The following is a 24,477-nucleotide window of genomic DNA, read 5'->3' on the forward strand; positions in this document are numbered from 1 at the left end:
ACGGGTAGGCAAGAATCCTAAAAGGCAAGAGCAGCCACGTGAGCAGTGAGGCCGCAGACTGTCAGGGGGCTGCTGTGCACTGCTCATAAACATCCCTTCTACACTCAACATGGCCACGCCGGGTCATGTGAGAATGCATGCCCCGCAGCCTCTTGCTGAGCGGCGTACCCATCCCAAGGCACAGCATGGCAGCCTAGTTTCTGACGAAACAGGTCGAACGAGTGCCCCCTCCACCCCTGAAGTCCGTCCGTGGCGGCCTCTCACCTCGGCCGCGATCGCTGGAGGCCCCACCGGGGACAAACTTGCGCTCCATGCCCCAGCTATCTGCGGCGTCCGCCCGGGACCCGCCCATGTCATCGCCGTCCCCCCGACGGCGGTCGTCGTCGCCGTACCGACCTGCACATGTGCAAGTTGGGTTCGCAGTTGGGCTAGGAGGCAGGAGATGGCCTGGCAGTACAGACATAGACGAATGCTCCCGGTCTGAGAGGCGGCTGTGGCAGCATGCCATTGCACCCCAGTCAACAGTCACGGTTTCAATGGGCACAGACCCCACACTCAGGCCCAGCTCCAAGCACACAGCGCCGGCCTCTCCAGCTACAACCTGTACACCATGAGCCTGCCCCTCCCTCCCCGGATCAACGCCTTACCTCCTGCCCGGTCGCCGCCGTAGTCCCGGAAGGATCCCCCGAGCCTGTCGCCTGGCTTCTCGTCGCCCTCCACCTTTCCCCGGGAGGTGGTAGGCAGGTTGCGCAGGATGTCATCGTCATTCAGTGGCCGACGCAGAGCGGAGCCACCCACCCGGGCACTCGGAACGAAGGTGCCCGGCTTTGGGGCATCCACTGTGCTGACAAAGTCGGCCAGGGACATGGTCTGCTTTTTGCGCCGCTCCTTCTTGGAGTCCTTGACGGCCGCTGCAGCTCCCAGGGAAGGGAAGCCGGCGCGGTCGGGGGCATCCCCGAGCGAGGGGAACTCCTTCTCCTTGGCCACCACGGGCACGAGGATGGGTCCTGTGACGGAGTGGAGGACGGCATCTCTGGCTGGCGCTCCAATACCCAATCTGGGAAATGCAATCGTGGGAGAGGTTTGATTGTTTCAATGCAGCGACACGCACGCCACCGACGCTCACCCTGCTCGGCCTCCTCCTCCTCCACGGCCTGGGCCCAGGCGCCAGCGGGTTTGGCCCACGCCATGATGGCTGTGTGGGGCGGGGTGACGTCTGAGTTCCTGTCAAGGTCGGAAGATACGGGACCTGGACTGCTCGCTTGGCACCGGACCATGGAGCGGCTGATTTGAAGGTCCTGCCAATCAAGACCCGAGCCGCCCCCGACTCGCGTCCGCATTCTGGAAATCTTGAATAAATGTCATGGAAGAGGATCCTGTCACGAAGTTGGAATTTGCTCACCCAGCCCCGCAGGATAACGTCCGGAGCTTTTTACAGTTGATTTTGTTTCAATAAGGTGCTCTGATCCGCACACGGACCACTGTTGACGTGCAACCAAGGCTATCTCACATACTGCCTGGGAAGTGTGCGCCGAGTGCTCAACGCCACGCCCTTTCAGAGCACCATGCCACGCCGACAATTTCTAGTAATGGGCGTTCGGTACGCCCCAGCGGCTATAAGGAAGTTCTTTGTGCAGCAGAAGGTTCTGACATCGGGTGTTCGAGAACTCCGAAACGGTGAGAATGCAAATCGGACGGGGTTCTTCGATTCTGGGCTGAGAATGGTCCACCCCTCTTGAGTATCTCGAGTGACAATTCCTCTTTTGCATCTGAGTATACATATCCTGGCACTCCATCGAGTTCGCATGTTGCCACTCTGACCCTCCTTCCACAGGCGTACACTGCGGGAAGGCGCACCCCATCTCGGCTGCCCATCCCGGCAAAGCTTTGCGGAGTATTGCAGAGCGACCCGCTGCGTCTGTCTGGAATAGTGCCGGAGTCCCCCGGGCTACATGGTGTGGCGCCGGGAGCCGTGCAGGTGCCAGGGATGCCCCCTCCTTTGCCTCCACCCCTGTGTTTCTGAGCAGTGGCAACCCCGGCCGAGCAGGAGCACTGGAAGGAAGCTATGGACGGATATCAGGAAGCGATACAACTGCTACTGCGCCTCAGCATATGCGCAATGCTGCAGCATCGCCTGAAGTCCAGGCACCTGAAGCTGGAGTCCCCACTAAGGCTGAGAGCCCCCTCATGCGCTGGGCCACGCTGGGCCTGCAGGACTCGGGCCGACCTTCCACTCCGCCGCAGAGCGCCGAGCCGGCCCCCAAATTCAGGGCATCGCTGCGCAAGCTTGCGTCAGTTGGACCCCAAGCGCCCGCTCCCGAAGTAGCCCCATCCAAGCAGCAGCTGAGGAACGCGCTGCTGGCATACGCTGCCATGTAGAATGTGAATGCTAGATGTGTACTGGGTGGCAGGCGAGGGCCAATTACCAGTACATGCCTTTTGGGTTGCATCACCCCTCATTTGCGCTCCCCGTGTGTACTCTGAAACAAGCTCCTCTTCTTTTGTACGGAAACCTGCTGCTGTTATCAGGGAATGCCTCCCAAACCTGTCCAGTGCACCTCGTTCCCACGTGTGCTAATCTGTAACATATAGCGCTACCAGGGCATCTGGTGAATGTTGCCTGGCAGAGTGCAGCAGCTGGGCGGGACTTGGAATGCGAGCCTGAGCAGGCTTGGCGAGGAAGGATTTGGTTCACTAGGTATCCATTTCCTCAGGAGTTGGGAAGCGGTCAATTGACCATTGGTTGTAGGGAGGATGAATGTGCCTATCCAGCCGTAAATCTTGCTTGGGTGCGCTGAGGCTGGGAGGTGAGGCACAACTACGCGTTGCCATGGCGCACAATTATCGACCCCCCCTCTGCCCAGCCCCACTTCACGACAGGACTGCCGTCCTTGCAGCCCTGTTCAGCTCGTTGCGCGGACGGGCCGGGCGAGGAGGAGGCGGCGGGTGGCCGCCGTGATCTCCTCCTTGGCCATGAAGAGCAGCGCCGCGGCCAGCACGCTCTGCACTAGCTTGGGGCGCAGGCCCTGGTAGTACCCCGGCACGCCCTCCGTTCGCCAGATCTTGGCCACCGCGTCGCCCACGGAGGAGTACTGCATGTCTGCGTCCCCTCGCCGCGCCGTCATCATCCGCGTCTTCACCGTCAGCATGGGGTAGGTGACCACCGTGGCCCCGGCCTTGGCCAGAGCGGAAAGTATGAATACCTCCAGGGCGCTGGCGCGGGTCACCTTGCCTGAGTTGGTGGGGGTGGGGGGTGGGGGATGGGATGGGGTGACAAGCGCGCTCCTGCAATTGCAGGATTTCTGCCGACGACCCACAGCGTCCTCGGCCATGGGCAGGAGAGCTCAGAATGGGGTCCCTACCTCAGCAACCCCCATGTGCAACACCCCTGTCAAACTCTCAGGCGTGCCCCACCCCAGCTCCCGCACCTGTCTGCTGGGCTCTCAACTTGGCCCGCACTCCTGCCAGCCACTCGTACAGGGTGTACTGCAGCGTGGGGTTGATGACCATGACCAGAGAGGCCTGGCAGCCATTCCAGAAGCCAGGGACACCATACTCGTGGAAGACCTCGCGGATGACTGCGTGGGTGAATGGTGGCAGGCGAGTGTGGGATTGATCGGGTGGAGGAGTTGGACGGGCGCTATAGGGGTGAAAATTCCACACCATCCTAGTGCTCATTGTGTGCCTGCAGCTGAGGCACATACCAATGAAGCCGGCCTGCTCTCCTCAGGGCAAGGCCTGCTCTGATCTCCACACGTCTATCGCATGCCCTTCCACCGTTGGTGCCTCGAACAAGGTCCGGTCTTCCCACCAATCAAGAAGTCCCCACCCCTACCTGAGAGGGCGGAGGCCCTGGGTGGGACCTCCGGGTGGATGACGTCCCCGTCGCCCGTCTTGCCACCCCTCACCGCCCGTCGGTGCGCCTGCATGCGCGTGGCCACCACCCAGATGGGGTTGGTCAGCAGCACGTTGCCCGCCCCCGCCAACGACGCGACCGCCAGGGACTGGGGCACGGTGAGCGTGACCCCGGGGATGTCGCCCGTGGCTGCGCCGCGCAGGAGGCTGTACAGGGTGAAGTACACGCCCTGGCTGACGGTGGTGCCCACCAGCGCGGCCTCAAGACCCCGGAACAGGCCCTTCCAGCCCTGGGAGCCCAGAATCTGCGAGTGACAGGGCAGGGCGAAGGGGGCCCAAGTGGAGGAGGAGTGTTGGTGCCCGGCTCAGGTTTCAGCAGATTCATCATCCATACGCCTCCTGGGAATCTACTGACGCCACATACACTTTCGATGGCATTTCAGACAGGGTTCATCATCTTCAGGCCTACCTGCTGGAACTGGGCGGCGGAAGAGAGAGGGGTCGCGAATGGGGTGTGGCCCGCCTCTTGGGGCTTGTTTCTGACTGTCGTGGCTTGGAGGATGGCAACCTGTAACAGGTGTTGTATGGAGCTGGACTTCGTGATTGAAATCTGAGACACGTCCACACTCTCGCACAGGCACATACAGACGGCATGGCTGCTCCTCTGGTAGCCACTCACCGTTGACAGAGGGTAGGTTGCGATGGTTGCCACGCACCCTGGGATAAGACGAGCGGGAGGTGGGAAGTGAAAAAATGTGCTGTAATATTTCTCTGATCACGCAAGACCGACAGCCAGGTGCTGCCTCACCTCCGAGGGCGCCAGACACACCCTCCACCAATGCCTCCGTCATGTGTCCGTGGCAGTGGGTGAACTGGGCTTGGGTCTTTGGGGGCCAGGCACAGTACTCCAAATGTTGAGGGTAGAAGCGTTTGAAGCTGTTCCTGGAGAAGCGCGAAGGGCTTCTTCCACCGCTATCCCTACGTATTGATAATGAGGGCGCCTGTCAGCACTGTCGGAAAATTCAGTCGGAGCACGCAGAAGAAAGGAAGTTCACGGAATTCAAGCCTGCGATCGCACTGACGTTTACGTCGACTTTGGGGGGCCCATCTATGAGGGCGTGAATAGTGATTAGACCAAGTTAGAGAGGAACTTTATTGGGGCAGCTGAGAGCACGGAATCTGCTGTCTAGCGGGGCGAAGACTGGATCTGGCATGACTGTGGAGCAGCCTTGGGTGGAGAAATAGTGAGTTGGGGCATGCACGCTCGCATGGTCGCTGCAGATCACAGATCAGTTGTGGCTTTGAGATAATTTCCAACAAATCGACTCCCCCGCCCCATCCCCAGTCGACCAAGGGAGATCGGAGATGTTGCTTCCCAGGGGGAGGTGGTGAAAACGCTGGAGAGCGCCCTCAGCTCCGGCAACGTACGTGCTGATGGGATTTGGGGAATATTGTTGGACAAAAACCTTCAAGGGGTTGCTTTCAAATCTCGAATGGGATCCTTGAAGCCTTTTCTGACCATGGAAGCATACAGAGGGAGGGCCGTTCCGTGTATGTTCTCTAAATGGCATGTCCCAAAGCTCCACCCGCTACACACACTTTCTTGCAGCTCCCACACCTCTTGTTCTATGGCCCTCCCGGCACCGGGAAGACGACCTGCGCCCTGGCCATAGTCCGGCAGCTGTTTGGCGCCGACCTCCTCCGTGCGCGGGTGCTGGAGCTGAACGCTTCCGACGAGCGCGGCATCGCGGTGGTCCGCAACAAAATTAAGTCCTTTGCGGCCATCTCGGTGGGCGCCTCGCCCGCGGGTCGAAGCGTGCCACCCTACAAGGTCATCATCCTGGACGAGGCCGATGCAATGACCACCGTGAGTGGCGGCGGGGGGTCCTAAGAGGAGGAAGGGTGACGCGGAGGCCATTGCATGCTGAGGGGTGGCAGTGCAGCCCCAGGAGCCGGCTTGGGTCGCAGACCCGCACATGCGCACACTCGACCAGGCAGCTGAGACAAGCGCAGTTACCCTTACCTTTTTGGAATCCCCCGCGGCGTGCAGGACGCCCAAGCTGCGCTGCGGCGGACGATGGAGACCTACTCCCGCGTCACACGCTTCATCATCATCTGCAACTACGTGTCGCGCATCATCGAGCCCCTCGCCTCCCGCTGCGCCAAGTTCCGCTTCAAGCCCCTGCACGGCACCGTGATCGACGACCGCATCAATCACATCTGCCAGGGTGAGGGGCGCGTGGGGTGTGGATGCCACAGTGCCGGTTTTGGGGGGGCTCGGCCTAGCCGGGGAGGTTGTGGTGACGGACGGGAACCGCACCGCCTAGCCCATACATCATATATGGAATGTGAGTAGCGTCCTATCAGAAATCGGACAGTGGCCCACGTCGGGCCACACCCAACCGGCCGTATCATCTCTCCCCCCCGTTCCATTGACAAACAGTGGAGGGCGTGCAGCTGGGCCCCGACGCGCTTTGCACACTGTCCCGCGTGGCGGGCGGAGACATGCGCCGCGCCATCACCACGCTGCAGAGCGCGGTGCGGCTGGGCGGCTCGCCGGTGCGGCCGCAGACACTGATGGATGTGGCGGGGGTGGTGCCGGACGCCGCGGCTCGCGGCCTGCTGCACACCTGCCGTGAGAGTGACTTTGCGGGCGTGCAGTCCGCCGTGGCGGACCTCATCCACGAGGGCTACCCGGTGCGAGGGTTTGAGGAGAGGTTGGAAGGTTTCGTGGGGGACATGTATGGAGGAGGGAGGGTGTGGAGCACTGGGGCTGAATCAGGAGGGTCGAGTGCGAGCGAGGAAGACCTGAGCCCACACCCATCCCTCACACTCCCCTCCCCTTCATCACAATCGAGACGCACAGGCCCAGGAGGTGCTGGCAGAGGTGCAGGGCGCGGTGTTGGTGGACCCCGGCATCGACGACGTGCGCAAGGCCAGAGTGTTGGAGCGGCTGGCGCTGGCGGACAAGGCGCTGATCGATGGCGCCGACGAGTTCCTGCAGCTGCTGGCGGTGGCCAGCCTGACGCAGCGCGTCATCCTCGGCCAGGCGTGAGCGCGCAGCGGGGGTGGTTGGGATGCTCCGCTGCTGGGAGCAGAGGAGCCCCCGGGAGCCCCGACTGACTGGAAGCGTCCACTACCCTTGAAGCACAACCACACGTTACAGGATTTGCAGCCGGGGCAGGAAGTGACAGTACCAGGTGGGGCGTATGCATGGGAGGGAGGTGCTGGTCTGCAAATAACAGTGCAAGGCACCTCTGGACATCCCGGGCAGAGAGGAGAGCGCAACGGCAACTACAGAGCATGCGTCCGGGGGCGCGGCAGGTTGGTGCTCCGCGCGGGCAAGACAGATCATCAGGTACAAGGCCAGCGACAGCGGGGTAGGGATTGCATGTGTCATGGCGGTTGTCAGGTCGGGCACGGCGGTGTGCGCATGGGCCCTCGTGCGAGAGGCCGTCAGGGGGAGCGGGGAGAATGTGATCAGGCGTGGCCGCCGCTGCCACACCAGCGCGCCGGCGCCTCCTCCAGGCTGAGCACGACGCCGGTGCCGTCCTCGCCCAGCGCATAGCGCCAGTTCCAGGAGGGCGCGGCGATGGGCTCCAGCACGGCACTCCAGCCGCGCGGCGAGGCGTCGGGGCGCAGGGTCAGGCGGTGGCCGTCGGGCACGTGGAAGTCCAGGTCCCCCACCAGCGTGACTCCGGCCGCGTCCAGCTCGGCGTGCCCGTGCAGGTGCACGCGGCAGGCGGCGTGGCGCGCGACCGCGTGGCGCCAGTACACGTTGCTCGGGTCCGCGTAGTCCACGCCGGCGTTGCGCACGGCCAAGTCGCGCAGGCGCAGGCGGCCGCAGCGCGAGCTGAAGGTCAGGCGCGGGTGGCGGTCTGGGTTCTCCGCGCACGCCCCGCCGACCTCGGCCTCGCCGTCGCAGGGCTGGGGCAGGCGCGGGAGGCGATCGGGGAGGGGGCCGCGTGGAGTGGCGCGCCGCCGGGCTGCAGCGGGTCGAGGGGGGGGTCGCCGCCGCCGCGCCCGCGCCCGGCGTCTCCATGTGCCCCAGCACGTCGTCGGCCAGCACCAGCAGGCTGCCCTCCAGGTCCAGCCCCTGGACGTCGGCCTCCGCCACCTCCAGCTGCAGCTCGGCGCGTGGGGCCAGGCGCCCGCCACGCAGCTTCTGCGCGACCACGGACCACAGCGGGCCCAGCGCGGGGTGGTACAGGAAGATGAGGCCGGGGCCGGAGGCCAGGTACTCCGGCACGGTTCCTACCTGCAGTGTGTTTGGTCGGGGGGGGCGTATGGGCGTTGGGTGTGGGTTGTGCAGCGCGGGATGCCACTGGCCGTCACACCGCTCCGAGGACCCCAGGCCACTGTGACGTCGTCGCAGTGGCCTCATGGGCCCGATGCTGCACTCCCACCTCCGTGTACCTCCCCCTCTTCCCACCACCCACGCACACACAGACACGGCCAGGGAACAAACATGACACAGTACCTGGGGCACGTCAAAGCCGCACCGGCCCAGCAGCTCGGCGGCGTTGAGCTGGAGGTCGTAGAACGAGCCCACCGGCGTCTGGTGGATGGCCGTGGACCCGGGCGCCGCCGCGCGCTTGGCCGAGGAGGTGACCTTGCGCCGGACGTTGGTCACCAGGAAGGTGGGCAGCCCGTCGTCGGCTTCCGGGTCGTCGGCCGCGTGGTCGTCGGCCGCGTGGTGGTCGGCCGCGTGGTCGGGGCCCGCGCCACCGCCGCAGGCCGCCCCCAGCGGCGCGGCGAAGCAGTCGGCCAGGTTCTGCATGGTGCACTCCAGGCGCCCCGCGGCCAGCGTGGTGGTGGCCCCCCCCGCCGCCGCATCGCGCACCGTCACGCGCTTCCCCGTGTTGAGCAGGAGGCCCGGGAGCAGGGCGGCGGCGTCGCCGTCGGCCGCGCCGGCGCGCACCGCGCCCTCCACCGCGCGCAGGTCGGCGTACAGGATGTTGGCGTTGGCGGGGTAGGCGCTGTGCCCGCTGCCCGACCCGCAGGCCTGCTCCACCAGGCCCCGTGCCCCGAACTCGGTGTACTCCACGTTGGTCACCGCGTAGCGCGGCGGGGGGGCGGCGTCGCTGCCATCCCCACCCTCGTCCGCGAACCTGGCCAGGACGTTCACGCCCTCCGCCGCGCCCACCACGCGCTCACAGGAGGCGAAGCCGAACGCCTTGCCCCGCGCCAGGCCCCGCCCCGCCAGCGCCAGCGCCGTGTCGTCTGTCCCCGCCAGGGGGTTGCTGATCTGGCGCAGCACCGCGGCGGCACGCCCCCGCCCGCGCAGCCAGTCGTACACGCCCTCGTCCAGCATGAGCTTCCAGATGACGCCGTGCCCGCCCGGCTTCATCAGCGGGGCCAGGGGCGCGGGCAGCAGCCAGCGCGCGTCGGCCGCGCTCAGCACGGGCACCAGGGGCTGGGAGAAGAGGCGGAAGGCGTCGCGCCCGCGGCCCCACCACCCACGCGCCTCGCACAGCGCCTCCACGCGCCACGCGTTGCCCTTGGCCGCGCTGGTCATGATGGCCACGGGCGTGGTGGGGCGCGGCGCGCCACCGTGCAGGCGCCAGTGCAGATGCTCGCGCGCCAGCGTGTCGCGCACCAACGACTCCAGCAGGCTGCGCCCCGCGTACTGCAGCACCGCGGCGGGCAGGCCCTCCCCCGTCTCCTCGCAGGCCAGGCCCAGCCGGTCGCCGCAGCCGCCCAGCGGCCAGACTTCGGCCAGCGAGGGGACGCCCGCCACGCCGGCGGCCACCGCCGCCGCCGCCGCGCGCCGGTCCGCGGCGCGGGAGCCGTTCAGGCGCAGCCCGCGCGGGACGTGCAGCGTCGTGCGCGTCGTGCCCTCGGCCGCCGCGCCGCCCGCGCGCGCCTCGGCCGTCAGCAGGCGCAGGCACTGCAGCTGGTAGCCGGCCAGGCCGCCGATGGCGTCGTAGGCCCGCTCCACGCCGGCCAGGGAGGCCAGCAGCTTGGCAAACGCATCGTTCAGGGCCAGACCTGCAGGGAGGAGGGTTGGGAGGGGTGGTCGGCTCAATGGACGTCAAGGCCGCAGCGATGCCGGCACAGCGGAGCACGGTCGATTGTGGCGAGTGAAGAGCATGTTATGAGCAATACATCCTCATAGCCCCCAGGTCTGACGCCTCGTGCACAGCCACGGCCGCTGCCTCCTCCACCACATGCAGCTCGAGACCCCCAGATTGCTCTTCCCCTTACCCGTGGGGATGGTGGTCAGGACGTGACGCTGGCCCAGGGGGACTAGGACGAGCAGCAGGTAAGCATCCCTAACCCCCAGCAGGGCCAGGTGGCGCTCGACTGTCGCGCCCTCCCTGCTCACCAGGAGGGGGCCAGCGTGTGCACTCAGTGATCAGCTGACTGGGCACACGGCCATCAGAGCATACGGAAAGAGGGGCAAGGAGCGATGCGTGCAGATGATGCGTGCCTTCCCGCGAGGCCCGGCACCTCACCCTCCCACAAACTCGCCTCGTGTTTCGAAGAAAGTCCTGGGTCTCATCCGATCCCATGACGATCTCCAACTGCAAGTGAGAGGGATCAGGAGGTCATGGCGGAGTGTTAAGGACAGGGCAGCTCAGAAATCGCGCCGCCATGTCGCGCAGCCAGCACGGCCGACAGATCAAAAGATCTAGGGTAGCAATGCAGCAGCATGCAGTGCAAGGACGTCTGCCATTCCCGTAAGGTGAGGGTCGCATGCACCCTCTTCCCCAACGAGGATGGGTATCGCCAAAGCTGGTGGGCTTCCCCAACACCCCGCCGAGGCTCCTGCTACCCCTCACCTTCTCTCCGTACGTGGGGGCCGCGTGCAGCCTGCCCACCAGGCCCTCCACCCTCTGGCGCTGGTCCTCCAGAGTGGAGTGGTGCACCACTGAGGCTTGTGGGGCGCATGCGGGAAGTGCTTCTGCCTTCCCAGTGCGCCTGCTGGGCCCGACGCTGCCGCGTCCGGGCTCCACATCCCGCGCTGCTGACGACCGGGTCACGAGCCTCGGCCGAGCGCGGTGGCCCCGCTCGGCAGGCAACGCCGTGCGTGCATGGAAAAGCGACAGGGAGGTTCCGGCGAGGGTCAGCGTCGCCATGGAGCAGTGCAGATCACATCCACGACGGTGGGGATATGACGGACAGGTTGCTTTCGGGAGGGTAAGGGCAGAGCACAGAAGGTATACTTCAGTGGCTCAGATAGTGATGAATGTGTAATCACAACAAGAGTGAGCCAATTTTCCATGCGCTATGGTATGAAGCAGTGAGAGATTCCACCCTGGCTGGATGCTCATGCGAGGTGCCTCGGTAAGATCCGCACCATCCCCGCGAGGTGCCAAGTTGCATCAATTTGAAAACGGGTTGTCGACGGGGCAAGAGTCCTGTACCCATTCGGCAGCACCGGTCCCCCCATATGTCCGGATATGAAGTGCCTTCAAAGTTATATACCATTTAATCCTCCCTCTTCGACATTGTAGGGAGGGTCTCCGCTCGCTTGGTGTCGCAAGGATTCCGTCTACAAGTGAATATACCAGCCCAACGCCGGTGGTCAGCACCAAAATTTGCCCGCGAACACGATGGTCATGCTGACTTGTTACCGCGCGGAGATGACTGTATCTTTCCGGAATGTTTACCAGCAAACATTTTGTTGCACCAGCGAGGCTGGGCGCGCCCAGCTCGGCTCGCCACACGCCAGCGAAGCAACAACGGGGTTTCACAGCGTCGAAAATACCATTACGATTTCGTTGTACACATGTCTAGTAGCGGGGCTCGAGTATCGATTGGTACCGTCAAATGGAGTAGAGACTCCTGCATTCGTGAACAACGCTGTTGCATGCGTTCGTGCACATGACCCCCGGGTGACATTGCGGCCCTCGATTGCTACCCCTGACCGCCCGCACGTTCAGCGCGATGTCACTGCCTTTGGATCCCGACATCAGAGCCCTTGCCTCAGTCATGCAATACCTTGCCGACCATGGGTGGAGCAAGGGTAGGCCGAATGGAGGTTGGGGAAAGGGAAGGGCGAACCGAATCCCCGCTAGGGTAGCTACACAAGAGAATGTGATTTTCGTCGGAAATACAAGCTTGATCCCGATGGATGCGGATGCTGGGGCGTGAGCCAGCGCGATCCTGGATCCCCCCCAATGCAGCCCTGGCCGCCCTGGAGTCAGAGACTGGGACCAGCTATGATGCGGGCCGGCTCCCCCTGGGCTCCCACCTGCTCGACCTGGTCTGCCACGAGGTCATTGCCGAGTCGGAGGACAGGACAGGGGACGCCGATTGGGCCGCCCGGCGCGCCGCCACGCGGGCTCTGGACGCGCTGCCGCTGGGCCCCGCCCTCTTCGAGCCCACCCAAGTGGTCCAGGGTGCTCACGCCGGCTGCGTCGCGTGCCTGGCCATGGTCTGCATCCCAGGCAAGGGAGCCGCGGTGCTATCGGGCGGCGCGGACGGATGCCTGGCGGCGACGGAGGTGGCCACGGGGGCCGTGCTGGCCTCCTCCTCGGTTGCCGGCAGTGGCGTGCTGAGCTTGGCTGTGCTGCCCGACCAGGAGTGAGCATGGGCCGTGCATTGCCTTGCTCGACACGTGCAAAGCAGGGTCACGGCTCGTGACCGACCCACCGACTCGTCCTTCCAGCTCATTGCCCCATCTCTTTTCCTCCAGGGCGGGTCCCCTGGTCGCCGCCGGCTGCATGGACGGCGCCGTCGTGCTGGTGCGCGCTGAGCTGGCAGCCTCGCCCCCCTCGCTGCCCATACTGGCCACCTGCGCCGGGGCGCACAGGAAGTACGTGACCGCGCTGGCCTGGGCGCCGCAGCCCGCCGGCGCCGCGCCGCTGCTGCTCAGCGGCAGCTGGGACGAGAGCGCCGCGCTGCACGCCACGGACCCCGAGGCGCACACGCTGAGCACGCTGTGCCGCCTGCCCTGCGACGGCCACGTGGAGGGCCTGGTTTTCTGGCCCAGGATCTCGGGCGGCGCGGCGGGGCGCGGGGCCGGCGTCGGCACGCCAGGGCGGGGTCCAGGTGACGGCGCGACGGTGCAAGGCGACGTCGACGACCCCCCAGCGCCTCGCTTCCTTGCCGCGGTGCGGGGCAGCACCGTGCTGCTGGAGCTGGTGGTGGAGCGCTCCGGGCCCGGCGCCGACTCAATGCTGCGGATCGCAAACCGGCACGGGCTGAATGAGGACCCCGACGACCCCCACCTGTCCTTCTCCGCACGCGGCCTGGCCTGGTCGCCCTGCGGTGGCTTCCTGGCGGTCGCCACGGACGCGGGGCGGGTGCTGCTGATGGGTCCCGGGGACGCAGCCGGCGCGCTGCGCCCGCTGCGCCGCCTGTTCGGCCTGCCCCTGGACCGCTTCCAGAACTGGGGCGTGGGCTGGGCGGGGGCGGGGGTGGTGTGCGCCGCCGGCGCGGGGGGTGCGGTGCATGCCTTCCACGCGGCCACTGGAAAGTGCGTCGGAGTGCTGCGGGCGCACACGCCCGCAGCCGTGCGGGCGCTGGTGGGGATGGAGGACGGGCAGCTGGCTACCAGCAGCTTTGACGGCAGCATACGCCTGTTTGCCTGACCCGCACGCTGTGAGGCTATGCGAGTCGATTTGCTTCTACCACCCTCCTCTGATTTTATACATGCAATTACTTGTGAGTTTCAAGCAAGCCCATCCATGCCGGAGTCGTAGCGTCGACCCTTGACAACGCCTCAGACGCTGGCTTGCCTGACAGCCACCCATCCCTCTGACGAACACTGTGCCCTTCGCAGCGTTTACAGCCACGCGGCAGTCACGTCCTGAGGTCGAACCCCGGCGGCGCCGGCCGTGACAGCTGGGGCTGGGCGGCCATGACGGCCGGGTCTGGGAACGGCAGGTGCCCCATGCCCTGCTGCAGGGGCTGCTGCGGGCGCGCCAGGCCTGCCGGCACCCCGGCTCGCAGCTGCTGCAGCAGCGCCAGGCCGGGGGCGACGTGGGGCGGGGCGGGGGGTGAGAAGCCCGGCGGGGCACGCATGGCGCGGGCTGGCTCCTCTGCCACCATGGGAGGCCCGCCAACCTCGCCCTGAGCAAACGCGAAGCGGGATTGCTGGCGGCGGCCCGAGCCCAGGCCTGTGGTCGAGAGGGCAAGGGGCGGCCGATCCTGTGCGACCGTGCGGGAAGTGAAGGGGGTCGTGATGCGGCGCATCATGGAGTCATTCATCTACAGGGTTGCCCAGCCCCCGCGATTGGATGAGCATCACTTCCTCCCCCCCCCAATTGAGAAATTGCCTCTCCACACAGCGAACACGCACCTCATTCCGGAATCCGTTGGCCAGCAGACTCGTGGGGCCCTGCAGCTCGAATGCCGCGCCCTCAGCCCCAAGCCGTGGGAAGGGGGCCGCCAGGCCCTCGCTGAGCGTGCTGGAGGACACTGAGCGGGAGGGCGCCCGCACCGCGTCCCAGGATTCGAAGCCCGGGGGGGCGACCAGCCGCCGCGCCGGCGCCGAGGACCCTGGCACACCGGGCCCCGCGGGAGCCTCAGCCGCCGGCGCGGCCTCAGACGACCGCGCGGCGGCGAGCTCGGCAGGCTGCGCCTCCCCTTCGCCCGACTGCACGGCAGTGGGCTGTCGGGGCGCGCACGCGCGCCCCGACAGGGGCACCACGGCGATGTCCAGGCGCGGACTGATCAGCGCCGGCTTGACCTTGGCGGGGGAGGGCAGGGGGACCAGCTGCGGCTTCTTCACGGCTGCCGCTCGCTTGGCGGCCTTGGCCTCCGCAGGCGCGGCGACGGTGGCGGCCCACTGCGAAGTCCCTGCCGAGGGCGGCGCGGGGAGGGCACCCGGCAGCGGGGCGTCCGGCTGCCCGTTGCTGCACCCCGCCGGCGATATTGTCGTGCCAGGCACCTCTGCGCCTCCCTTCCCTCGATCCACGCCGCCCAGCTCCGGCCATTCCTGGTGCTTCTGCGCATGCGGCGCCGCTGCCACCGCCGCCGATCGCCGGCTCGCTGGAGGCGGCGGCGGCTCGGCGACGGCCGAGGCGGGCTCGCACCGACCCGGCAGCGGCGCGCTGCCCCCCACCGCGTCCCGGGTGGCTGCGGCCGTCGCGCCGCCCACGGTTTCCCTCGCCCCCGCGCATTGAGGCGCAGCGCCCTCCGCAGCGCGGCCCGCGGCGCGCGGCACCGGCAGCACGGCGATGCTGCGCTCGCCGCTGCTGCCCACCGGGTGGATGGTCAGGCGCGGGCAGAAGGTGTTGTGCGCGCCCAGGGCCATGAAGCGGGAGGGCAGCTGCCCGGCTGCCACCTCCTCCTTGGTCAGGCAGTCGGCGTCGTCAGCTGCGCGAGGAAGAAAGGGCAGGGGCTTGGGCCGGGGGGCACCGGGAGGTAGCGGGTGCACTGCACGTCCAGGAGCCCGGCGTGTGGGTGCCATTGGTGACGCACGCCAGACATGCGGTGGGGAGTCGAACGCTGGCCTGCTGGGCGTTCCGCGCCCCTGTGAACATGGTGTGCTGCAGCCCTCACGCCTCCCGAGCCCCCATCACTCTTGACGCTGGCACGACAATCTCCGACACGCATCCTCGCCGCCGCACACCCAGCCTCGTCCAGGTACCCCACATGAGCTCACCCACGGCATGGAGGTAGAGGCAGTCTGGGTTGTTGCAGCCCAGGCCCTTCAGGAACGCGTTGCAGTACTTGGTGGTGCCGAAGCAGGCCTTGATGGGCTTGCCGCGCAGGCTGCCGCCGTCCAGCGCCTTGATGCAGCGCAGCGCGTCGGCTGCGTGGCGGAAGGTGACGTAGGCGCTGCCCGTGGCGCCCTGGCGCGGCGGCGTCGACCCCGCGCCGTGCGGCTGCGCGCGGTTGACCGACACCTTGACGATGCGGCCGAACTGGCCGAAGAACTCCTGCTCCCGCAGCACGTCCTCATGGCAGGTGTCCATGGGCAGGCCCACCGCGTACACCAGGTTGGGCTGTACCACCCGGATGTTGGCCAGGCCGGCGCGGGAGCGTAGCGCAGCGCGCGGCTTCTCCCTGCCCTTGATGCGCCGTTTCTCCTCTGCCAGCCTGCGCATGATGTTGGGGGAGGAGGGATGCTTGTGGGGGAAGAGGGTGACTGCGGGTGTAGCACATCCTGTACGTCAAGCGCAGGGTGCCGTGGGGAGAGGCTTGAGATGTGCACAGGGTGGTGAGGGGAAGGCGACGGCGCGAGCAGCACGGACGATGGTGTCGAGATGCATGATGCATGGTGCCCAAAAGCGCCAGTCCCTCCCTCCCCAGTCCAACACACCCCCAGCTCACTGCTCAGCGTCGATGTGCTGCATCTGGATCTTGCCCTGGTCATACAGCATCCGGCAGTTGGGACAGCGGGCCGGCAAACTCGCCTTCCCCCGCCTCCTCCAGGATGTGGTGATAACACCACAGGCACATTTGGTCTGCGGATGGGTACCGACGGGGGGTGGGCAGGATACCAGCGCCAGTGGAGAACTGCGTGGGTCTGCTTTCTGCCGTGTGGGGCCTAGTGAGACCCACTCCGTCAAGAGTGCAAACATTTGGCCCACACAGGCCGGTGCATGCTGCAACCTGTTCTCCCACCCCATGATACAAGCCCCCCTCCGCCTGCAGCTCACATCCGCAATCGCAATATCGTATGCTACGATCTGTGAGGTCCAGCTCTGCACAGCACAGGGGGCACTCTGCAGTCTCGCCATTCTCGCTATGGGACATGTCTCTGGAAGGGGAGGGGTGGCAGCGCCGAGACAGGTAAAGGACGACTCAGGATGACGATGTGGCCCGAATCGAGGAGGGCATGCGCTTTAAGGACCGCTCCGGAACAATGCAGGCATGTGCAAACGAAAATCTCGTGCCATGGGACGTCGCTGGGCTCGGGGTACGCTGCCGGAACGCCTGCTTTACCCCCGCCACGCCCACGCACCAGGCGATACAGGGTCTCTATCAGCGCATATACCCATAAATATAAAGTTTATAAGTTAGGAAGAGGTCTGGGACTCACCTGGACGGTGTGGTGATTGCTGTAGGGGAAGAACCTCAGTTTATGGCATTGGGACAGCGCGCCTCATCGTCCAGCATGGGGGTGTGGCGAGGCTAGGATAGAGGGGCCGGATTTAAGAGCGCCGAGCAGCGCCATGCCCACTCAGGTGAACCGTGGAGCTGTGCGCATACCACCGAGGCTACAACTTTAGCGACTATGCAAGCACTACAGGCCCATGCGACGCTGATCCCTGCTGCGTCCCTGGGACCCCGTCTGCCCCTGCGAGCGACAGCGGTCAGGGGGTGCGTGCAGCACGCCGGAGCCTCGCTCTTCGTCATTCCACGGCGTTCGTGTCATTCACATCCTCCCTCCCTTCGCCTCACTCGCAGCATTCATGGACGCTCTGCGGCATCAGTCCGCCCAGCAAGGCAGATTACCACCGTTCCATGCCAGCTGCGACGGGTGAGGGCACAGGCCATTCCCTCGGAGATCGCCCAGCTGGCGGGCGAAGGAGGTTTCATCGCGGGTGTAGCTTCCGTCATGTTCGGCATTACCCTTCTGGTGAGCAGCTTTTGACCCCTAAGCCAGATCTTTGAGGTGCCCCTCTGTCACGCTCACAATCCTTCGGGTTGCACTGCATTCGGTCCTGCTTGAATCAGAATAGCATTGAAATTGCGACTCTGACATCAGTCAACCCAATACGACTGGCAGGGTCTGGCCGTAGGCTTTGTCATCCTGAGGTTCGAGGCTCTGACCGAGGAGGGCAAGATCTAAGGTGGCAGCTCTCTTTCTCTGCTGCCTCTGAGAAGACGAAGACACACACCGCATCCCTAGCGTATCTGACATGTGCAGTTCGAGCCCTGCCATGCCCGTGCGTGATTAGGTACTGTCACCCTGTGCACTCACTGAATGTAGAATGGAGCAGTGGGGTTTCATTGGCAGGGACTCAGTTGCAAGCTCTCAAGGGTTGGGATAATACATCAGTGGAGTGAACCCATTGACAGCCTCACCAACCATCTGCACTGTCTGTGTGCTGGGCTGGTGTCGCCAATCGTTATTGGTCGTGCTGTGCCTGCTGTTGCGAACTCAACTCAGGGACCGACAGGCCATAATTGTAGAGACGACAGGCATCGACTGGCAGAGTCCAGGCGCACCCTAACCCATGTAACGTTGGGTGCCATACATGCATGCACTGAGCTTTGCGTGTCGCGCCCTTTGCGTCATAGGAGTACGCCCTCCTTCCCGGCGTGCGGTTGTCGGACCAGGGAGGGCATTCCTTGGAGCGCGCCTGGCACCCTCGGGGCGTAGCGGCGGAGTCAGGCCTCTGAAGATACCCCTTGCCGCATCGTTGCAAAGTCGTCAGGAGGTCATCACCCGGGAGATGAGCCTGCTCCCCAAGGAGGCCTGTTTGATCCGACTCTTCAATGCAGCTGGATGCCACCAGTGGGACCGCCTCGCTCCCTTGGCACGGGAGTTCTATGATCTGGGTGGGAGCCTGGAGGAGCTCGTCGCGACGACCCGTTTCCTCGTCACGTGAGTGGGACTTGGACATTTGGGGGGCGACCCCGGGTGCTCTCAGCGCGCCCATCCAGAACTGCTGCGACGCTCATGGGTTTAAATTCAGTGGCGAGGCCCCATTGTAAAACTACCCCCCTCCACAGATTGATTGGGTACGGTCCAGCCCTGAAGGCCACCCTAACCCTGCACAAGGCCGGGGTGCGTGTCTGTGAGGGATTGAAGGTGAAGGATGCGGCCCAAAGCGTGATCATGGCGGTGCCGCGAGGCATTGAGACACGCTGCTCGCATCCACCATCCATGCCCGTGCTGGGATGAGCAGTACCGCATCCAACCCTGGACTGCAGTTTATGCCAAAGCACGTCCCCGGCAAGGTGGGCGGCCCCCCGGGGAATGCATTTGAGTTGGTCTACACCTCGGTCACGGACACCGTGCGAGCCAAGCTGCACGATGCCGACCCTGTGCTTGCAGAGTGGATCCGGTGAGGGCACAAAGGTGCTGGAGTTTGGGGATTTTGGGTGAGGGAGGCTTGGAAAGAACCCTTCTGGATTACAGGGGCAGGCTCTGTGTGGGTCGACTCCACGACAAGGCACGCAAGGAGAGTGCAGGGCCGGCTCCCCGCCCACTGTCCAGCTGGTCCCGTCACCCTTTCAATGTACCCTGCAGGACGCACCTATATGGAGACATATACAGCAGCCCCGGCATTCCCCTGCGCCTCAAGCAGCTCCTCATCTGCTCCAACCTGGCCATGGCTGACATGCCGGACCAGCTCTTTGGGCATGCCATCGCGGTGAGTCTCCAAGGGCTTGGCTGTTGGGAAATAGGTCTCAGGCCCCATGTCCACCCATGGACCCATGGAATCTTCTGCAGACATGCACATCGGCATTTCCAGCCAGCTCGCCTGGCGTCGAGTGGCGCGCCCCCAGCGTCGGCTTGCGAGGCCGTCACCGCCCCGCTCAATGGCAATGAAACGTTGTGAGCCTTGCCCCCCTTTCCACCCGCCTGCAGGGCCTGCGCTTCGGGGCCACGCTGCAGCAGCTGGAGGAGGCGGTGCACCTGGCGGTGGCCGTCCCGGAACACAGCATCAAGCCTGCCATCGTGGACGAGGCCCTCAAGATCCTCACGCTGGTGGGTAGGCCCGGCGCATGATGGGCGAGGCTGGCGAACAAGCGCATGCCTCGCGCCCTCTGGACGTGGGCCCCTTCTCGTCAGTGGCCGGCGGCGCGGGATTCTCTGTGCCCTGCCGACACAACAAACTCTCTCGTCTCACCCCGTCGCCATCACCCTGGACGACCATGACAGGCACAGCGCAAGTACAGACGGGACTTTGCTGGCAGCCCAGCCAGCCAGCAGGTGGCAGTGGCGTTTGGTAGCGTCCGCATCCCGCCCCTGGCCCCTCTCACCAACGGCCCCCCCTCGATGAGTGCCATGTCGGGCACCGTTGCCGAGCCCACGCCCAAGCCGACCCAGGTCAGGCACGTCCAGATGGTGACGGAGAAGACGATCGCAGCAGCTCCCAAGGTGCCCAAGCCTGCCGCTGGGAGCGTGTCCCAGGAAGGCTTTGCCTGGGACGTCCTGGAGTCGGAGCGACCACCCATGTAGACCTGCCGCTCGGCGTGAACACCTATGCTACAACATTATTGCGATTCATCTAGGCCATGCACCACCACCAGAGGAATGACTCATGCAGGGGGAAAGGGACTGGGGTCTGGGTTCGAATGCTAGTTGATGAAACAGGTGATGCTGGGGCCCGGGGCTGCCCCAGGGGCCAAAGGCGTGCTCGCATGTTCCTACAGCTTGGCGCTGGGCTCTGCCGCGGCATCCAGGATGGGCTGCAGCTTCATGGCGAGGCCCATGGACCCAGAGATCTTCAGCTTGCGCATGAAGAAGGCCTGCTGGGCGCCCAGCTTGCCGTTCACCCTGCGTGGGTTGTGCTCGAGAATCATGTCATGTTGCTGGGATAATCACACGAATCTGGAGGGCAAGGTGAGTGTGCCACTGTGCTGGCTCCGATCGGATGGCCCTCTGGAGATCCCCGTAAACATGAAGGCAACAAGACGCACTGGAATTTCCCTCATCTTTCTCCCTGTCTCTTCCCCGCCTCACAATTGCACAAAGTTGGCTCCGTTGATGGTCAGTGTCAGGTCCGCCTTCTCAGCGGGGCTGCCCTTGGACAGGGAGCCCTGCCCAGGCCGCAGGTCCAGAGTCCACTCCTCCTTGTCAATGACGAACACGACAACAGACTGCGCGGCGCGCGTAATTCGGAGGTGATGGGGGCCAAGCACAAGGGTAGAAGGATTCTTTGAACTCCCAGGTTTAGCAACAGGGCGACTCCCTGGCAGATCGTGGCTCCTCCTTCGGCAGCATGCCTACCTTGATAGAAGCACACAGGCTCTTCCTCAGTTCCTCCTCTGATTCTAGGCGCTTGCCAAGCCCCTCCAGCAGTTCCGAGGCTTTCTGGGGAGCCATGCTGGCGTTGGGTGGCAGGGTCTGAGCCACCGATGATGCAGTTGGTAATTTTATGCAGATATTTACGAGCCGTTATTGCTGGATCACGAGTTCTGCACAGATTTCGCCACGTCGATATTCCACCGTTCATAATGTGTTCGAGACGGAGACCGGAGGGGCGACCTCCCACTTCCATGTAACATTAATGAGCGCATGTGCAGTTGGAAACGGCTTCAGGGCGAGACATCATCTTCGGGTCTACATACATTCTGCTACCATATAATATGACGGTGATAAAGTAGCATCACACCTGAGATGGAGGCTTCAGGCCCAACCGTGGACGACAGCCACGAGACTCTCGACTTGGAGCGCATTGCAAAGGACTCTGACCCTGACCCTGCGCGCCAGCGTCAAGATGAGGCCACGCCGAGCTGTGTGGACGCGATTCGTTTCAAATCCATGTGCGCTGGGTCGCCTGGTGTGCGTGTGCGAGTGCTTGTGCTCCTCTCCCCACTATCTGGCCGCTTACCATCCAATGTACGACCCAAGCGCAGGCTCCCAACCGGCCCGGCTGCCGGCAGACCAGATGATAGCCCTGACAGTGCGAAGAGCGGCGACTTCAGGATAGAAGCCGTGCGCATGGTAGGACACTGTGGTCTGGGAGAGCCATCTGTGTTTGTGTTTGGGCAATCCCCGTGTGGGTGTAGCCCCATTGACAAGATGCGGCTTAAGAGCTTCCAGTCCCTCTCCCTCTTGGTCCTTCCACACAGACATCCCTCCCTCCCTGTGATGGTGAGAGGGCAGTCGCACAGGGCTCTAGGGCCCTCGGCCATGGTGTGGCCGCAAAGGGTGACCTGGACACCACAGGGGCACCTCCTCCTAGCCAGAAGCCGAAACTGGCGATTGAGTTCAGCAGCGTCACGACAAGCACGGCGCCGCCTGTGCAGGAGCAGAACAATGCTTCAGCCGCCAATGATTGGGATGCTGGCATACCTGCACCCCTCGGGCAAGCCCCCCACTTCACTGAGCAACCTAGCCCAGGCCCTCGACCAGGCAGCTCAGGCGTGCCCGAAGGGGTTGTGCCCGGGCAGCATCCTCCTGTCGATCATGCCGGCAAGACAGCGGAGTGCCCCAGTTCAGGCTCAGCGGAGGGTCTCCGACCACCGAGCGAGGCGCCCGGCGCGAGCCATGACTCCGCGCCCCTCGCTGCGCCAGTGGATGCGGCCAGTCAAGCCTCCGCCCACCCGGTCGCGGCAACAGCCCCTGGTCCGGCCCCCAAACCGGCACCCCGGCCTGCCAGGAGGAGCCAGCACGAACGCCTGCTGGCGGAGGCGCGGCGCCTGCTGGGAGCCCCCGGCCTGGACGGGTACCCTGGCGACCTGGACTCCATCACGTTGCCACGGCACGCCGCCGACGGCGCCGTGGACACCGAGGGGGGCCGGCTAGAGGTGCGTGGCCGGCAGGATGCGCTCGAGGAGTGGCGATGTGATTTGCGCCGTTTTCCTCCTCCTTTCCTACTGCCAGGTGCTCCTGCCTGGAGATGCAGCTCAGGCTCTCGCACACCCTCCTCCCTCTCACGCCATCCTTCACCCTCCACACATCCCCCGGCAGGTGTCCAGGAACGGCAGGGTGCGCGCACGGCCCCTGTCGTGGTGGGCGGGGGAGCGGCTGATGTATGCCAGCAAGGCGGTGGGCGTGCAGGGCGTGCACGCCGGCTCCCCCTGCGGCGACCTGGTGGGCAGCTTCACAAGCGCGCCGGGCGGCAGGGCCAGGGCCGGCACGTCCCCGGCGAGGAAGTCCGGCGGCAGGGGCGCCGCGCGCGGCGGCGGGCGTGGGGCCGGGCGGGGGGGGAGGCCGCGCACGGCGGCCCTGGATGTGGAGTCGCCGGCCTCGCCGGAGGAGGGGCCCGTGCGGCGAGCGGCGGGCGCGGTGGCCGGCGGGGCGTCGCCGGGCTCGCCGCCGGGGGCGGCTGTGCAGCGAGCGGCGCTGGCGACAGATGCAGGTGACGGCGCTCGGATGATGCAGGCCCTCGAGCGGTGGCCCGCGCAGGAGGCTGCGCAGGAGGCCGTGTGCCAGGCGCAGACCTCTCCACGAGCAGTCGCCGCCAAGCGGCGGCCGGGCCGGCCCAAGGGCTCGAAGAACAAGCCCAAGCCGGATGCAAAGGGTGGGCGCAGCGCCGCAGCTTCCACACCACGAGGCGCCCAGGGGCATGGAACAGGCGAGGCGCCGGGGCTGGCGGCGCTGGCGGCCGCCTCCGGCGCCATGGCCGCCGCGGGAGGGCGCGGGGGGCTGCAGGAGCGCGCCGTGCCGGCGGCGCCCTCGACCCTCCCCGCGGCACCCGGGGGCCTGGCACGGCCGCCCTCCCAGATCGGGACGGTGCAGCTGGACCGGCCCGAGCGCTGCGGGACGTGCATAGCGTGCACGGGCGGGGAGGAAAGCGGGGAGTGCGTCACCCTGCAGGCCCTGCGCATCATGCTGGGCGGCGGGCAGCAGCGGGAGGCGGCTGCCCCGGCCGCGGTGCCCGCGGCCAAGGGGCGGAAGCGGCCCGCAAAAGCCACGCGTGGCGCTGGTCCTAAGCCGGCGGAGCGGAGCAAGAGGGCCAGGGCCGCCCGTCCCGAGTCCAGTCGCTCCGGCAGCGAGGAGGCGGCGGGGGGCGACGGGTGCTCGAGACCAGGGGCCCCGCCTGCGTCAACCTCGTGCTCGCCGCAGGCCCCGGGGAATGAGGGCCCCCCCCCCGCCGACGAGGCCTGGACGCGGGAGCAGGTGCAGGCCCTGCAGGCCGCATGCCTGCAGGTGGACCCCGCCACCACAAACTTCTGGAGCGTCGTGGCGGCAAAGGTGGGCGGAGCTGTGGGGGCCGGGCTGGCGAAGGCTGGGGGGCGGGGTGGGCCTGGCCAGGGAACCAGAGGCCGCATGCCGGCTGGCTCGGCGACGTGGCGGCCAGGCGCCTCTGGGGTTCGAGCTCGGCTTGAGGGCACAGCAACTCGACAAGGAACCCACCCCCCCACGCTGCATGACCACACGCAGGTCGGGCGCTCGGCGGCGGAGTGCTCCCAGCGCTGGTACGACGCGTGCCCCACGCCGGGGACCAAGAGGAGGCCGCCGGCCCCCGCCCCACGACGGCCGCCGCGTCTGGGGCCCAGCGGGGCGCCCTCCAAGGCGGCCATGCGTCGCGTGGTGCGCCTGGCCCAGCGCGAGGCGCGGTGGGAGGGCGAGGCGGCGGAGGCCAGCCCCAGCACGCTGGAGCGAGTGGCGGAGCGCCGCGCGGACCAGGCGGCCAGGGACAAGCTGATTGACCAGATCTTCAGAAAGCGCGGCGGGCAGGCCTGGGGCGGCGTGCTGGCCCAGGGCCTGGCAGGGCCGCGGGCAAGGGAGGCTGGCGCAGCCCAGCTGGAGGCCGGCGATGCGCAGCGGGCGGTGAGGGGGTTGCTGGCCCAGGAGCCGGCGCCCGCCCTGTCCGACGACTCGGAGGAGGAGGTGGACTACTACTGGAGCGACGCCTGAGGCGATACTGTCCTTGGGTTGTGGCCGGGCTGACCGTGTCCCTCAAGGTGTCCATGCTGGGACACTCGCCCTCCCCAACCGCACGCGCAGCGTGCCCGTCACCGTTTCGGGCACGGGGGTTGTAGCCCGGATCCCCGCACTTGTTGCACTCTCTGCCCCATGCACACGCATGCATGCTACCCCTGCATTGAAATCCTCATGTTTAATGGTGCCAGCAGCTCTGGTCATGTAAG

The 24,477-nt window shown here is 65.8% G+C and overlaps 12 protein-coding genes across 12 annotated transcripts in view; 7 read left to right on the plus strand and 5 right to left on the minus strand.

Annotated features, from left to right (window-relative positions):
• The window catches only part of F751_6531 (hypothetical protein), a gene marked incomplete at both ends in the record, with an annotated part of 3,358 nt that extends 2,168 nt beyond the window's left edge, over positions 1 to 1,190 (minus strand). Inside the window, 3 exons of the mRNA XM_011403759.1 lie at positions 265 to 396; positions 648 to 1,007; positions 1,127 to 1,190. Coding sequence (XP_011402061.1) covers positions 265 to 396; positions 648 to 1,007; positions 1,127 to 1,190 — 556 coding nt within the window. The remainder of the gene's footprint in view (positions 1 to 264; positions 397 to 647; positions 1,008 to 1,126) is intronic.
• Positions 1,191 to 2,903: 1,713 nt separating this feature from the next.
• F751_6532 (Mitochondrial substrate carrier family protein Q) lies at positions 2,904 to 4,706 on the minus strand (the record flags this gene model as incomplete). The annotated part of the gene is made up of 6 exons (XM_011403760.1): positions 2,904 to 3,232; positions 3,429 to 3,578; positions 3,836 to 4,160; positions 4,325 to 4,333; positions 4,535 to 4,572; positions 4,664 to 4,706. 6 exons carry the CDS (start codon positions 4,704 to 4,706, stop codon positions 2,904 to 2,906), a joined length of 894 nt encoding a protein of 297 aa, XP_011402062.1.
• F751_6533 (hypothetical protein) lies at positions 3,261 to 3,503 on the plus strand (the record flags this gene model as incomplete). The annotated part of the gene is made up of 1 exon (XM_011403761.1): positions 3,261 to 3,503. One exon carries the CDS (start codon positions 3,261 to 3,263, stop codon positions 3,501 to 3,503), a length of 243 nt encoding a protein of 80 aa, XP_011402063.1.
• Positions 4,707 to 5,067: 361 nt separating the features above from the next.
• On the plus strand, positions 5,068 to 6,910 carry F751_6534 (Replication factor C subunit 4; the record flags this gene model as incomplete). Its single annotated transcript, XM_011403762.1, has 6 exons — positions 5,068 to 5,099; positions 5,201 to 5,279; positions 5,465 to 5,722; positions 5,906 to 6,083; positions 6,299 to 6,552; positions 6,722 to 6,910. The coding sequence occupies 6 exons, from the start codon at positions 5,068 to 5,070 to the stop codon at positions 6,908 to 6,910; spliced, it is 990 nt and encodes a 329-aa protein (XP_011402064.1).
• A 158-nt stretch (positions 6,911 to 7,068) lies between these two features.
• Positions 7,069 to 7,239, plus strand: F751_6535 (hypothetical protein; the record flags this gene model as incomplete). Its single annotated transcript, XM_011403763.1, has 1 exon — positions 7,069 to 7,239. The coding sequence occupies one exon, from the start codon at positions 7,069 to 7,071 to the stop codon at positions 7,237 to 7,239; it is 171 nt and encodes a 56-aa protein (XP_011402065.1).
• A 96-nt stretch (positions 7,240 to 7,335) lies between these two features.
• On the minus strand, positions 7,336 to 10,360 carry F751_6536 (hypothetical protein; the record flags this gene model as incomplete). Its single annotated transcript, XM_011403764.1, has 7 exons — positions 7,336 to 7,782; positions 7,910 to 8,113; positions 8,336 to 8,467; positions 8,870 to 9,470; positions 9,747 to 9,846; positions 10,063 to 10,175; positions 10,314 to 10,360. The coding sequence occupies 7 exons, from the start codon at positions 10,358 to 10,360 to the stop codon at positions 7,336 to 7,338; spliced, it is 1,644 nt and encodes a 547-aa protein (XP_011402066.1).
• Positions 10,361 to 11,941: 1,581 nt separating this feature from the next.
• Positions 11,942 to 13,397, plus strand: F751_6537 (hypothetical protein; the record flags this gene model as incomplete). The annotated part of the gene is made up of 3 exons (XM_011403765.1): positions 11,942 to 12,387; positions 12,500 to 12,619; positions 12,929 to 13,397. 3 exons carry the CDS (start codon positions 11,942 to 11,944, stop codon positions 13,395 to 13,397), a joined length of 1,035 nt encoding a protein of 344 aa, XP_011402067.1.
• Positions 13,398 to 13,608: 211 nt separating this feature from the next.
• F751_6538 (CCR4-NOT transcription complex subunit 4) lies at positions 13,609 to 16,136 on the minus strand (the record flags this gene model as incomplete). Its single annotated transcript, XM_011403766.1, has 5 exons — positions 13,609 to 13,956; positions 14,108 to 14,226; positions 14,317 to 15,126; positions 15,416 to 15,852; positions 16,087 to 16,136. 5 exons carry the CDS (start codon positions 16,134 to 16,136, stop codon positions 13,609 to 13,611), a joined length of 1,764 nt encoding a protein of 587 aa, XP_011402068.1.
• Positions 16,137 to 16,993: 857 nt separating this feature from the next.
• Positions 16,994 to 17,551, plus strand: F751_6539 (Cytochrome b6-f complex subunit 7, chloroplastic; the record flags this gene model as incomplete). Its single annotated transcript, XM_011403767.1, has 3 exons — positions 16,994 to 17,079; positions 17,167 to 17,338; positions 17,489 to 17,551. 3 exons carry the CDS (start codon positions 16,994 to 16,996, stop codon positions 17,549 to 17,551), a joined length of 321 nt encoding a protein of 106 aa, XP_011402069.1.
• A 607-nt stretch (positions 17,552 to 18,158) lies between these two features.
• F751_6540 (hypothetical protein) lies at positions 18,159 to 19,894 on the plus strand (the record flags this gene model as incomplete). The annotated part of the gene is made up of 6 exons (XM_011403768.1): positions 18,159 to 18,310; positions 18,439 to 18,493; positions 18,640 to 18,773; positions 18,959 to 19,082; positions 19,301 to 19,420; positions 19,595 to 19,894. 6 exons carry the CDS (start codon positions 18,159 to 18,161, stop codon positions 19,892 to 19,894), a joined length of 885 nt encoding a protein of 294 aa, XP_011402070.1.
• A 188-nt stretch (positions 19,895 to 20,082) lies between these two features.
• F751_6541 (Hydroxysteroid dehydrogenase-like protein 2) lies at positions 20,083 to 20,761 on the minus strand (the record flags this gene model as incomplete). The annotated part of the gene is made up of 3 exons (XM_011403769.1): positions 20,083 to 20,212; positions 20,399 to 20,535; positions 20,666 to 20,761. 3 exons carry the CDS (start codon positions 20,759 to 20,761, stop codon positions 20,083 to 20,085), a joined length of 363 nt encoding a protein of 120 aa, XP_011402071.1.
• A 960-nt stretch (positions 20,762 to 21,721) lies between these two features.
• Positions 21,722 to 24,244, plus strand: F751_6542 (hypothetical protein; the record flags this gene model as incomplete). The annotated part of the gene is made up of 5 exons (XM_011403770.1): positions 21,722 to 21,816; positions 22,041 to 22,188; positions 22,352 to 22,474; positions 23,108 to 23,578; positions 23,900 to 24,244. The coding sequence occupies 5 exons, from the start codon at positions 21,722 to 21,724 to the stop codon at positions 24,242 to 24,244; spliced, it is 1,182 nt and encodes a 393-aa protein (XP_011402072.1).
• Between the last annotated feature and the right edge of the window lie 233 nt (positions 24,245 to 24,477).

The sequence above is a fragment of the Auxenochlorella protothecoides genome (genome assembly GCF_000733215.1).
Source record: "Auxenochlorella protothecoides strain 0710 unplaced genomic scaffold scaffold90, whole genome shotgun sequence".
Taxonomy (NCBI): Eukaryota; Viridiplantae; Chlorophyta; class Trebouxiophyceae; order Chlorellales; family Chlorellaceae; genus Auxenochlorella; species Auxenochlorella protothecoides.